This window comes from Thalassophryne amazonica, chromosome 5 (genome assembly GCF_902500255.1).
Source record: "Thalassophryne amazonica chromosome 5, fThaAma1.1, whole genome shotgun sequence".
Classification (NCBI taxonomy): Eukaryota; Metazoa; Chordata; class Actinopteri; order Batrachoidiformes; family Batrachoididae; genus Thalassophryne; species Thalassophryne amazonica.
The window spans coordinates 95,974,752-95,989,503 of NC_047107.1; the positions used below are offsets into that span (position 1 = coordinate 95,974,752).

The following is a 14,752-nucleotide window of genomic DNA, read 5'->3' on the forward strand; positions in this document are numbered from 1 at the left end:
ATTGTCCCGTTGTTACACCAGTTTTCCTGCGCATACATACAGAGCTGAGAAGTGAAATGAAGTTCAAAGGATTCACAGAAAGTGTGCAATATTCACAGAAAGTGTGCAATAATTCTTTAAACAAAATTAGGCAGGTGCATAAATGTGGGCACCCCAAGAGAAAAAATACATAAATATTCAGTAGATCCTCCTTTTGCAGAAATAACGCCTCTAAACGCTTACAATGAGAGTGTAGATTCTGGTTGAGGTCTTACTAAACATTCCCAGTTCAGTCAGGCTTGTTGGTTTCCGAGCATGGACAGCCTGCTTAAAATCACACTACAGATTTTAATAATATTCAGGTCGGGGACTGAAATGGCATTCCAGAACGTTGTACTTGTTCCTTTGCATGAATGCCTTAAATTTTGAGCAGTTTTTAGTGGTGTTTGTTGTTGAAAGATCCAGCCTCGACACAACTTCAACTTTATCACTGATTCATGAACATTGTTCTGAAGAATCTGCTAGATATTGACTGAAATCCATGTGACCCTCAACTTAACAAGATTCCCAGGACCTGCACTAGCCACACACCGTGATGGAACCACCTTCAGATTTTACTGTAGGTATCAAGCATTTTTCTTGGAATGCTGTGTTCTTTTTCAGCCATACATACCACCCCTTGTTATGTCCAAATAACTCATTTTAGTTTCATCAGTCCACAGCACCTTATTCCAAATGAAGCTGGCTTGTCCAAATGTGCTTTAGCATACTTCAAGCCACTCTTTGTGGTATGTACGCAGAAATGGCTTCCTCTGCATTTCAGCATCTCCTTGTGCAAAGTATGCTGTATAGGTTGAACGATGCACAGAGACACCATCTGCAGCAAGATCATGTTGTAGGTCTTTGGACAGGTCTGTGGGTTGAACTGACTGTTCTCACCATCCTTCACTTCAGCTTATCTGTGATTTTTCTTGGGCCTGCCACTTTCGGGTCTGTAACTAGTACTGTTCAAAGCAGTCCTGCAACTGGGAGAGTGCATTTTCACGCCAGGTTGTAACAGTGTTTGTAGTGGGTCTGGCACTGCATCTGAGGGGGGGTAGGCTGGGAAAGCAGGAGGGAAAGATGGTCTCACTGGCCGAGGTGGGGGAGGGTATGGCTCTGTACGCGTGCTTGATATTCGGTAGACATAATCAAGAGTGTTCTCCCCCCTGGTAGAACACTTGACATGCTGGTAGAACTTCGGGAGTACAGTCTTCAAGTTGACCTTACTAAAATCCCCTGTGATTATGTGAACACCGTCAGCCCACTACTGTTCGTTTACGGTGTTCAGCAGGAGAGAGAGCGCTGTGTTTACACTAGCGTCGGGTGGTATGTACACAGCCGTGATGATCACAACAGTTAGCTCTCTCAGCAGAAAGAAATGCCGGCATTTTACAGACATGTACTCGATGTCCGGGGAACAGTGATCGTCTATGATTGTCCCGTTGTTACACCAGTTTTCCTGCGCATACTACAGAGCTGAGAAGTGAAATGAAGTTCAGAAGGATTCACAGAAAGTGTGCAATATTCACAGAAAGTGTGCAATAATTCTTTAAACAAAATTAGGCAGGTGCATAAATGTGGGCACCCCAAGAGAAAAAATACATAAATATTTAGTAGATCCTCCTTTTGCAGAAATAACAGCCTCTAAACGCTTACAATGAGAGTGTGGATTCTGGTTGAAGGTCTTTACTAAACATTTCCAGTTCAGTCAGGTTTGTTGGTTTCCGAGCATGGACAGCCTGCTTAAAATCACACTACAGATTTTAATAATATTCAGGTCGGGGACTGAAATGGCCATTCCAGAACGTTGTACTTGTTCCTTTGCATGAATGCCTTAAATTTTGAGCAGTTTTTAGTGGTGTTGTGTTGTTGAAAGATCCCAGCCTCGGACACAACTTCAACTTTATCACTGATTCATGAACATTGTTCTGAAGAATCCGCTGATATTGACTGAAATCCATGTGACCCTCAACTTTAACAAGATTCCCAGGACCTGCACTAGCCACACACCGTGATGGAACCACCTTCAGATTTTACTGTAGGTATCAAGCATTTTTCTTGGAATGCTGTGTTCTTTTTCAGCCATACATACCACCCCTTGTTATGTCCAAATAACTCAATTTTAGTTTCATCAGTCCACAGCACCTTATTCCAAAATGAAGCTGGCTTGTCCAAATGTGCTTTAGCATACTTCAAGCCACTCTTTGTGGCGTGTATGCAGAAATGGCTTCCTCTGCATTTCAGCATCTCCTTGTGCAAAGTATGCTGTATAGTTTGAACGACGCACAGAGACACCATCTGCAGCAAGATCATGTTGTAGGTCTTTGGGAACAGGTTCTGTGGGTTGACTATGACTGTTCTCACCATCCTTCACTTCAGCTTATCTGTGATTTTTCTTGGCCTGCCACTTCGGGTCTTAACTAGTACTGTTCAAAGCAGTCCTGCAACTGGGAGAGTGCATTTTCACGCCAGGTTGTAACAGTGTTTGTAGTGGGTCTGGCACTGCATCTGAGGGGGGTGTAGGCTGGGGAAAGCAGGAGGGAAAGATGGTCTCACTGGCCGAGGTGGGGGAGGGGTATGGCTCTGTACGCGTGCTTGATATTCGTGTAGACATAATTAAGAGTGTTCTCCCCCCTGGTAGAACACTTGTCATGCTGGTAGAACTTCTAGAGTACAGTCTTCAAGTTGGCCTTATTAAAATCCCCTGCGATTATGTGAACACCGTCAGCCCACTGCTATTCATTTACGGTGTTCAGCAGGAGAGAGAGCGCTGTGTTTACACTAGCGTCGGTTGGTATGTACACAGCCGTGATGATCACAACAGTTAGCTCTCTCGGCAGAAAAGCCGGTATTTTACAGACATGTACTCAATGTCTGGGGAACAGTGATCGTCTATGATTGTCCCGTTGTTAACGTTTCGTGCAACATACATACAGAGCTGAGAAGTGAAATGAAGTTTAAAGGATTCACAAAGTGTGCAATAATTCTTTAAACAAAATTAGGCAGGTGCATAAATCTGGGCACCCCCAAGAGAAAAAATACATAAATATTAGTGGATCCTCCTTTTGCAGAAATAACGTCTAAATGCTTCCAATGAGAGTGTGTATTTTGGACCATTCTTCTTACAAAACATTTCCAGTTTCAGTCAGGTTTGTTTTCCGAGCATGGACAGCCTGCTTAAAATCACACTACGATTTTTAATAATATTCAGATCGGGGGACTGAGATGGCCATTCCAGAACGTTGTACTTGTTCCTTTCATGAATGCCTTAAATTTTGAGCAGTTTTAGGGTCGTTGTGTGAAAGATCCAACCTCGACACAACTTCAACTTTGTCACTGATTCATGAACATTGTTCTGAAGAATCCGCTGATATTGACTGGAATCCATGTGACCCTCAACTTTAACAAGATTCTCAGGACCTGCACTAGCCACACACTGTGATGGAACCACCTTCAAATTTTACTGTAGGTAGCAAGCATTTTTTTTGGAATGCTGTGTTCTTTTTCAGCCATGCATACCACCCCTTGTTATGTCCAAATAACTCAATTTTAGTTTCATCAGTCCACAGCACCTTATTCCAAAATGAAGCTGGCTTGTCCAATGTGCTTTAGCATACTTCAAGCCACTCTGTTTGTGGCGTGTATGCAGAAATGGCTTCCTCTGCATTTCAGCATCTCCTTGTGCAAAGTATGCTGTATAGTTGAACGATGCACAGAGACACCATCTGCAGCAAGATCATGTTGTAGGTCTTTGGAGCAGGTCTGTGGGTTGACTGACTGTTCTCAGCATCCTTCACTTCAGCTTATCTGAGATTCTTCTTGGCCTGCCACTTCAGGTCTTAACTAATACTGTGCCTGTGGTCTTCCAGTTCCTCACAGTGGAAACTGACAGCTGAAATCTCTGAGATAGCTTTTTTTTTTTATCCTTCCCCTAAACCATAATGTTGAACAATCTTTGTTTTCAGGTCATTTGAGAGTTGTTTAGAGGCTCCCATGTTGCCAACTCATTAGAAGAGATGCAAAGGGGGAACATTTGCAAATGGCCACCTTAAATACCTTTCTCATGATTGGATTCAACTGTGTAAGGAGGTCAGTGGTCAGTGAGCTTACCAAACCAATTTTCCAATAATTAGTGTTCCAATAATTAGTGCTACATTTATTCAAATCAATAAAATGACAAGGGTGCCCAAATTTATGCACCTGCACAATTTTGTTTAAATAATCATTGCACACTTTCTGTAAATACAAGAAACTTCATTTCACTTCTCAAATATTAGTATGTTTGTTTGCTATACGATATATTTAACTGAAAATTCTGATCCAGACAACCAATGATTTATAAAGGAAAATCATGAAAATTATCAGGGGTGGCCAAACTTTTGCATACAACTGTAGGTAGCTGACATTTTTCAAGGGTGGTAATAAATTATGCAAAAGTTTCTATAAGGATTTTGAATGGTGTGTGTCCAGAATGTAATTATCAATGTCCATTGTTCACTGTTATACAAATAATGAATGTTTGAGTTCATACACAGGACATACACAGTCGACCGAGCCGGTTGAATGTTTGTTTGTTCCAGCTTTCACCTCATGAAATATTGTTCCATTGAAAGAATGTAAAACATTTATTATTTGTTTTATATAACGGCTAAAATAAATCCTTGTCATTTGATATTTTATTAATTTATAAGCAACAGAAAAGGAACTTGTGTTTTGGTGTTCCACTGTAATGTGTAGTCCAGTGATGCTGTGCACTGACTTCAAACTTCCATTAAAAAAAAAAGACTGTAGTTCCTCGGTCCAGCCAAAAATCATATCAGCATTTCATGTGAACAGGTCTTCATGCATCCAGATGGCTTACAGTGGAGTGGAGTGGAGAGTTGTGTGTGTGTGTGTGTGGCAGCGTCAGTTAGCTCAATCAGATCATCGTGTCGTCTCCGCATGCGCGCACACACACACGCGCACGCAACCGGCTCGGCCTACTGTGTATGTCCTCAGTGCAGTGAAAAAAATCATGTCAGAAATGAGTCCAGGTTTTCTTTCATTCTGCTAACAGACAGCACAGTGGATTTGTTTTTTGTCTGTGTGTGTGTGTGTCTTACAAGCATTAGGGTTCTCCAGCTGGCTCAAAATGCTGCTGCCAGACTTTTGACAAGAAGCAGAAAGTTTGACCACATTACACCCATTTTGGCATCTCTTCACTGGCTTCCTGTCCCTGTGAGATCAGATTTTAAGGTTCTGCTACTAACCTGTAAAATTGTTCATGGACCGGCACCTCCCTACTTAGCTGACCTACTTAAACCCTACGTACCGGCCCAGGCTTTGCATTCTCAGGGTGCAGGACTACTTTGTGTCCCTAGGGTGAATAAAAAGTCTGCAGGTCACAGAGCTTTCTCTTATCTTGCTCGTTTTGTGGAATGATCTCCCTGCATCAATAAAACAGTCAGATTCTGTAGAGACTTTCGAGGCCAGACTTAAGACGCACTTATTTTCCCTTTCGTATGGCTAGCATACTGGCATAGTATGTGACTATGCTTTTTACTCTTTTAAAGAGTAGTTCAACTTGATTTAAATTGTGTTGTGTTAAGCTTAGAGCTAGTCGCTGGTGATCACCTTAGTATTGCTTTTGTTCTTCTTGTTGCTTAATGCTGACAAATTATACTGTATTTGTTGCCTTTCTGATGCCTGATTCTGTGTTTTGTCTCTCTGTTTGAGGTGCGGCTCCATCCAGAGATGGGTGTGATGTCTGTTTCTGAAACCCTCCTGTCAACATTTCCTGTATATTTGTTTTGTAATTTGTGTCAGTAGCATGGCCCAAGCAGAGGGTCACCCCTTTGAATCTGGTCTGCTTGAGGTTTCTTCCTCAGAGGGAGTTTTCCTTACCACTGTCACCTGTGTGCTTGCTCTGGGAGTTGGTAAGGTTAGATCTTACTTGTGTGAAGCGCCTTGAAGTTTGAGTGAGCACTACTCCCCCCCTCTCTGTTTCATTGCGAGGAAATGGTTTGGGCTTTTTTTCCATCAGAATTTTTTCAGAAACTGTTAGAGACAAGCAGCTGGAAACCATTCGAAAAATTTATCTGACTTTCGGTGAAAATTTTACGGGCTTCACAGAGAATAAGGACTGTTACTACAGCTTTAACGACGCCCCCAATGGCGCACCGCCGCTCCGAGCCGCCATCGAGAGGCAGAAAAACACCACATCATTTCTAAACGGATCGCTGTGTGGAGCTGGGACCGCCGTGGAGCAAATTCTCTGGTTGCCTATCTCATGCCTATCTGCCTATATCTCGGCTTTCAATGCTTACCAGCCCAGTGTGTATAAGAGAAATTGTGGAGAGCTGGGCATGTCCCAACTTGTCCCCTGGCACTCTGAAACGGAGGTGTTCCTTTGTCTCGCTCGATCAGCGAATCGGTCCTGACGCGCGAAGCCTCCGCGCAGCTTTCCATGACAAAATCTCTTCGTAAAAGTGAAATCTGCCGGAAAATGGCTGATGTCCAGCTCTTGTGATAACCAGAGAAATTGCTCACGACGGTCCCAGCTCCACACAGCCATCCGTTTAGAAATTATGTGGTGTTTTCTGCCTCTCGATGGCGGCTCGGAGCGCGGCGTGCCGTGCGCCATTGTGGGGCGTCGTTAAAGCTGTAGTAACAGTCCTTATTCTCTGTGAAGCCCGTAAAATTTTCACCGAAAGCCAGATAAATTTTTCGAATGGTTTCCAGCTGCTTGTCTCTAACAGTTTCTAAAAAAATTCTGATGGAAAAAAAAGCCCAAATTATTCCGCCATTTCCTGACAATGAAAATCCGACGAGGGGGCTAGACCACTCCTCCCACAAGGCGTGCTCACAGGCAAATGACGCAACCGACAGGCGTTGAAAAACTCACGCATGCGCACGGAGGTTCAAGCTTGGCTGACGTAACAACATATGAATCAAATCCATATAGTTTTTGAAAAAATAAAAAAGGTACGATACTTTTCTCACAGACCTCGTATTTGCTCGTTTTGAAATGGATGCCTGCAACACATTTCACAAAAGCTGGGACAGTGGTATGTTTACCACTGTGTTACATCACCTTTCCTTCTAACAACATTCAATAAACGTTTGGGAACTGAGGACACTAATTGTTGAAACTTTGTCGGTGGAATTCTTTCCCATTCTTGCTCGATGTACGACTTCAGTTGTTCAACAGTTCGGGGTCTCCGTTGTCGTATTGTGAGCTACATAATGCGTCACACATTTTCAATGGGCGACAGGTCTGGACTGCAGTCAGGCCAGTCTAGTACCTGCACTCTTTTACTATGAAGCCACACTGTTGTAACACGTGCAGAATGTGGCTTGACATTGTCTTGCTGAAATAAGCAGGGACGTCCCTGAAAAAGACGTTGCTTGGATGGCAGCATGTGTTGTTACAAAACCTGGATGTACCTTTCAGCATTCACAGATGTGTAAGTTGCCCGTGCCATGGGCACTAACACACCCCCGTACCATCACAGATGGTGGCTTTTGAACTTAGCGCTAGTCTGGATGGTCTTTTTCCTCTTTTGTCCAGAGGACACGACGTCCATGATTTCCAAAAACAATTTGAAATGTGGACTCATCAGCCCACAGCACACTTTTACACTTTGCCTCTGTCCATTTCAAATGAGCTCGGGCCCAGAGAAGGCGGCGGCGTTTCTGGATGTTGTTGACGTATGACTTTTGCTTTGCATGGTAGAGTTTTAACTTACACGTGTAGATGTAGCGACGAACTGTTACTGACAATGGTTTTCTGAAGTGTTCCTGAGCCGACACGGAAATCCTTTACACGATGTCAGATTTAATACAGTGCTGCCAAAGGGATCGAAGGTCAAGGGCAGTCAATGTTGGTTTTCGGTCTTGCCGCTTATTTTTAGAAAGTTCTCCATATTCTCTGAATTTTCAGATTATATTGTGGACTGTACATAATGGAATCCCTAAATTCCTTGCCGTTGAACTTTGAGAAACATTGTTCTTAAACTGTTGGACTATTTTTTTCATGCAGTTGTTCACAAAGTGGCGATCCTCGTCCCATCTTTGCTTGTGAACGGCTGAGACTTTTGGGGATGCTCCTTTTATACCGAATCATGAGTGTCCTCAGTTCCCATACATAGTGTATTCCCATATAGAAAACACTTTTCTATGTGTATTTGTGTTATACTCCCTGTTATTTATATGCCTCTTTGGCTTCTTGTCTTGTGTATGTTGTGTTGTTGTTATGGTGTGAGATATGTGAGCATATCAAAGCACATTCTTATCACCTGTATTTTATGATATTGTTGAAATGGCTATAATAATGAACTTGATTTTGACTGGATAGATATGCTGCATCTTTCTCATGCAATTATTCTCACCATTGCAGTAATAAACATTCATTATTTGTATACTATTGAACTATTTCCATGTAATATGGAGTTGTTAGGGAGGACATCCGGCGTAAAGCTTGTGCCAAATCAATATGCAGTTCCACCTCGGATTTGCTGTGGCGACCCCGAATGAAAACAAGGGAGTAGCCGAAAGGACTTACTTACTTTTACATATTTGTATACTGTTAATCGCCTCAATTAGCTTTTCGTTAAAATGCTTCCATGATACATGGAAGCTAAATCCAGCAGCTGCAATGGTCGTGGGGACATCTTAGGCCATAAGTGGTTTACAGATTTTTCTGGGACTCGAGGGCCAAGGTCGGGCAAAACAAGAACGACAACAAAAAAATGTGGTTTGAAGGGTCGGTCAGTTAAACAATTCAAAGTTTAAATAATACTATATTATTCAAATAATGAATGTTTGAGTTCAATGGTATGAATATTTGAGGTGAAACATACCATTCAATGAGGCGAACTCATCTAACTCGGGCGAATATCTGTCATTGCGGGTGACTGGGCATGAATGTCGGGCCTCTGAAAATGCATACCGCACGACAACAGCATGTTATTTGCATTACTATCACTTTTTACTGAGATACACAACACGTAACGCGTATATAAAAAGTTGGCTCACTTTTAGTTGTGTTGGCTGGCGCGCGCGCTGCTCTCCGAATTCGGCAGTGCGTCCTCATCAAGCTGGCTGCTGTTCATTGTTGTACTATCCTTGAGAAAATCATCTGGAATATCCATATTGGGACCAAAACACACTTCTCGCCTTTTCATCTTTTCCTCTGAAGACAGTCCCCCCCGCGGACAGCTCTTGGGCTGCGTGTGTGCTGATGTCATTTGTTTACGCACAGCGGGCAGGTATAGCCAGGTAGCGTCGACATAAATCTACGAGACCGGCCTAGCAACACCCCGGTAAAGTGATGATAATAATAGAATATTGAGTGAGGTTGAAGGCAAGCCAGGGGAAATTTTATTTCAGTCAGGGATTTTTAGAGCAGTGATCCATAAACCAATAAATCCAATAATTGTGACCTTAGCAGATTTAGAAGCACTTTGTTGCTTGATTTTTATTTATTTATTTTTGTTGTTTTTTGTGGGGCGGAATTACATTTTGACTGAGGCTGTTTTGCCTTTACTCTTCTTTTTAAGCAGCACACTCATTTGTCACATCTCTTCTTTTGTCTGTCTGCAGTCCTGACATTTTGTGCTTTCAGTTTATCAGGCAGAGCATGTCTGTGGATGCTGTTATCCCACTTAAGAGTGCCCACTCTGTAATACGACCTCCAGTCTGTATTACTGGCGTATTCTCTGTGGGGGGTTTTGGTTTTTGTTTTGTTTTGTGGTTTTTTTTTTTTTTTTTTTTTTGGAGGAAAATGGAAAATATCAATAGAAGAGATAAATAAATTTTGACATGTAATGACACACAATGCACTTGGATTGAATGAAACTCTTTTGAAGACGAGTTTCAGTGTTCATGCACAGTTGTATGGAGAGGTGTCATGGAAATGCAAATTTTTTTGTATATTAGAAGTATTTTCTTTATCACTGTGGCTCTGGGAAGAGAACGATGTTAGAAATATTAAGATATGAGGATTCACTGTCACCCAGTCTGCGGGCTCACTGCACAGTACATTGACAGCACGGTGGCTTAGTGGTTAGCACTGGTGCCTCACAGCAAAAAGGTTGTGGGATTGCTTCCCGCCCTTTGTGTGGAGTTTGCATGTTCTCCCCGTGTCTGTGTGGGTTTCTTTCCACAACCGAAAACATCTGTGTACTCATCCAGACTGTTTGGGGCAGTCTTGAACACATCCCAGTCCATTTTTTTTTAAACATGCCTGGAGATTCTCCACAGCCTCACTGCTCCACAGTTTAGATGTCCCCACTACAGGTTTGCAGAACTTTAATTTCTGCCTGTAGGAGACATTACCTTTATTGAAGTTGCCCAGAACAATAACTAAAGAGTGTGGAATTGTCTGCTCCACATGGAGTATCTGGTTGGCGAGCGTGCATTGTGCCTTGTGCACGGTATCCGGTGGTGGAATGTAAACACTGGCCAGAATGAATAAGGAACACTTACTGGGCGAGTAGAATGGTTTGCAGTTAATAAAAAAGTTTACAGATCAGGAGAGCAGTGCTGTTGGCACACTGTCATGTTATTACACCAGCCACTGTTGATGTAAAACAGATTCCACCACCCTTCATTTTGCCGGAGAGTGCTACATCTCAGTCCGCTCTGAAGAATTGGAAGTCTGCCAGCTGCAGTGCAGAATCCGGAATCGATCTACAGAGCCATGTCTCTGTGAAGCACAAAACAGCAGATGTGGTGAAATCTCTGATTTTCCCCACCAGTAGCTGGAGTTCATCCATTTTATTTTGCAGAGAGCACATGTTGGAGTGGAATATTCCTGGTAGCGATGTACAGTAGCCGCAACTGTGGCGCCATACAAGTACTCCGGCACGTTCCCCCTCCTGTGGGTTTCACTGCATGGGCCAAGGTGAGGACACCTTTAGCCAGTATGCCCAATAATTCCACTGTAGGCTCAACTAAAAATGGGAAACAAATCCACTGGCGTTGTTCATCTAATCTTCATGAGATCTGTGTGGGTGAAAGATTTTTTTTTTTATTACATTTTAGCTTCCGAAAAGCCACTTCTAACAGGACTTTGACCTTAAAATTTTTTCCAAGGTAAAAATTTGTGGAATTGAAATTACTGTTGGCAGAGGTTTGTGCTCTATGAGCGTGGTGCTCTAGTTTAGAACTCAACAATCATTTTGATGCATACGCAGCACTTGCGTCATCACTGCAGAGCTGTGTGAGGCCTGGTTTACACCAAATGTGTGGATATGGTGGCTGAGCTGCTAATCTAACACACCTTTTGTACCTACATGTATTTACAATGTTTCTGCTGCATTTCTGTTTTTCATTGCTGGAGCTTGATCAGTCTTTTCACATCATTTGTATCCCCTAAATGTGCCTAAAATTTGCAGGCAAGGGTTACAATTGTTAGCAGCTGCAGTTAATGTCAACCTCATCTCATTATTTTTGTGCCTTAACAGATAAACATTTTTGTTTTTATCTGGCGCCTGCTTCATAATCTGTGCACATTTGAATTTTGTAATGAAGTTTAAACAACAAACAAACAAAAAATATGCTTCTTTATGTTAAAATCTTCAGTTTTATCTGTCTGATCACATCTGGCCGCAGACCTGGTCGCTGTCATTGACATGCCCATTTACAAAATTTGTGGTAGTAAGGCGATCACACACGGTTGTGCTAATTTTCCCCTGGTGTGACTGAGCCCTAAGCAGGATTAGAATGTGGATGGATGAATGATACGCACAATAATTTAAGATCACCATGACTGTATTGTTTATTATGGTTTTAGACTCATTTTAAAGTTCAGACAAAATGTGTCAATGACATAGTTGTTGTGGCTATACATCTCATAGCCTGGCTGTTATTTAGGATTTTGAGCTTTTAACCCCACATTACCTGCTGAATGAGCCAGTCTATAACCAAATTTCGCATGTAATGCACAGAAGCAAAATAAAATGAATTGTTACATTGTAAAAATGATTACTTTCAATTTCAATTTATTTTCATTTATATAGCGCCAAATCACAACAGAGTTGCCTCAAGGTGCTTCACACAAGTAAGGTCTAACCTTACCAACCCACAGAGCAACAGTGGTAAGGACAAACTCCCTCTGAAGAAGAAACCTTAAGCAGACCAGACTCAAAGGGGTGACCCTCTGCTTGGGCCAAGCTACGGACATAAATTACAGAACAATTCACAAAATGAATATACAGGAAATGCTGTTGGCGCACAGGACAGGAGGGTCTCCAGCACAAATACCACACCCATCTCTGGATGGAGCTGCACCTTAAACAGAGAGGAAAAAAACAGAATCAGGCATCAGAAAGACAAGAAATACAGTATAATTTGTCAGCATTAAACAACAAGAAAAACAGGAAATACTAAGGTGATCGCTGGCCACTAGCCCTAAGCTTCACTAAAAGACACAGGATTTAGGTAAAGTTGTGGCTGCGGCACGCTCCATTTACTAATAAAATGAATTAAGAGTAAAAAGCGTCGAACTATACTATGTCAGTATGCTAGCCATACGAAAGGGAAAATAAGTGCGTCTTAAGTCTGGACTTGAAAGTCTCCACAGAATCTGACTGTTTTATTGTTGCAGGGAGATCATTCCACAGAGCAGGGGCACGATAAGAGAATGCTCTATGACCCGCAGACTTTTTATTCGCCCTAGTGACACAAAGTAGATTACTTCTGCACAAAATAATTATTTGAATATTAAGATGCAGCTAAGTATACCCACAAAAGATGGCTGTGACACAGAAAGTCTTCTCTCATAGCCAGTCAATGGTGTGTCTTCTCATTGGTATTCTCATGAACACATTTCATTCTACAATAAGAAATGCTTTGGAGCTTTATTGTGTCTGTTGTTACCCTTGATCCCAAAATGCCTTTATCTCATGCAGAATGAACTATAGTTTAAGGAGCAATAACTTGGCATGTTAATTCTGTAATGCTACACCCTGAAAAATGCATTTTAATTGTCTGTTTTCTCTTTTCCTCTCTCTCCCCCCCTCCCTCTCTCTTTCTCTCTTTGCATCAAAAATCTTCACAAGAGGCAGCCATGAGGCCTACACCCCGATCATCGAGTTCACTTAGTGAAAGGTAATTTCCTCATTCATTTGGCCCTGGGTAACATGGTGGGAAACTGTAAATCTGTGACAATATAAATGTTCCTCTGTACTAAAGCACAACTTATGTGCACAAAAACATGTCATTGTGTGTTTTACTTTGATAGTGAAACAGTTTTAGAATACAGGGGAGGTAATGGTCTAGTGGTTAAGGTGTTGAGCTTGAGACCAGAGGATCCTGACTAGAAAATCACTAAGGGCCCTTGGGCAAGGTCTTTAATCCCCTAGTTGCTCCCAGTGTGTAGTGAGCGGCTTGTATGGCAGCACCCTGACATCGGGGTGAATGTGAGGCATTACTGTAAAGCGCTTTGAGTGTCTGATGCAGATGGAAAAGCGCTATATAAATGCAGTCCATTTACACTAAATAATGTATGCAATGATATGTGTTGAATGAATGAATGATTGGAATATATTTCAAACATAATAATAATCAACAAGAAAAACATGTCAACAAGGCTCAAAACGGAGTAGGAAGAAGTAAACACTTACAAACTCCTACCTCCTTCGTACTGTTCATATATTAAAATAAATGATAGCTCAATTACATCACCATGTCAATCCAACATATTTACAGCCCAATACCCACCCATGTCCGAAAAATAAACAATAATCAAAAATGCATAATAATTAAATAAAGAAATTATATAAATGATCAAAAAAAATTTTCTATACTTAACACATCTGTCATTATGAACATGCTCATCTGCATGCACGCTGAAAGTTTTCCTTCTGTAGAATTTTTTTAAAGTGTTGTATATCAGTGCTTCCCTGTTCTCATCCAAACCGTTCCACAAATGAAATACACATAGTTGTGCGAACACAGTGCTTTTTTTTTTGAAGTTTAATACTCTTGTTAAATTATAACCCCTTCACTGTCACAAAATATTTTTTGAATATTGCCCGGAAGCAAATTATTTTTTGCTTAGTACATAATCTGTGCTGTTTTAAATTAACTATATCCACAAATGTTAATGCATGTGACCTTAAAAACAGTGTGTTTATGTGCTCCATGTACCCCACATAATGTCCTTTTTTGTAGTATGTTTAATGGTGTCAGTTGCTTTTATAGGTGTTCCCCCAGACCTCCACAGAGTAGTTTAGATATTATAAAATAAGTGAACAATAGATTATATACAGTGATTTATATTCCATATACCTCTCGAGCCCCCCCCCCCCCCCAAAAAAAAAACTGCCACAGTCCTCACCATCTTTGATTGAACGTAACTTATGTTAGATTTACAGCTAATTTTGTGGTCCAATGTCACACCCACAAATGTATTTTCATACACTGGTCTCAGTAATAATATTTTCTATTTTGATCTGCACCTCTGCATCTATACCATGATTTCCAAAATAACATAAATTTTGTTTTGTTTAAATTTAAAGACAGTTTGTTTTCATCAAAACATGTTTTTAATGTATCCTTTTCTGATTTGCAAATCATTGTATTCTGTTTTTATTTACAATTCACACAATGCCCCAACTTCATTGGAAATGGGGTTGTATTTCTTTGTCATCTACTGGATTGAGATACATTGACCATTTATTTCTATCCAGATTGCCTTGCCCTGCCCCTTCATTGGTCGTGTCTGGCTCAACTTATTTTCTGCCAG

At 41.4% G+C, this 14,752-nt stretch overlaps 1 protein-coding gene across 1 annotated transcript in view; it reads left to right on the top strand.

The window, feature by feature from the left end:
• Positions 1–13,068: 13,068 nt before the first annotated feature.
• The window catches only part of si:dkey-21e5.1 (potassium channel subfamily T member 1), a 312,548-nt gene continuing 310,864 nt past the window's right edge, over positions 13,069–14,752 (top strand). Inside the window, exon 1 of the mRNA XM_034170913.1 lies at positions 13,069–13,113. Coding sequence (XP_034026804.1) covers positions 13,073–13,113 — 41 coding nt within the window. The 5' untranslated portion in view covers positions 13,069–13,072. The remainder of the gene's footprint in view (positions 13,114–14,752) is intronic.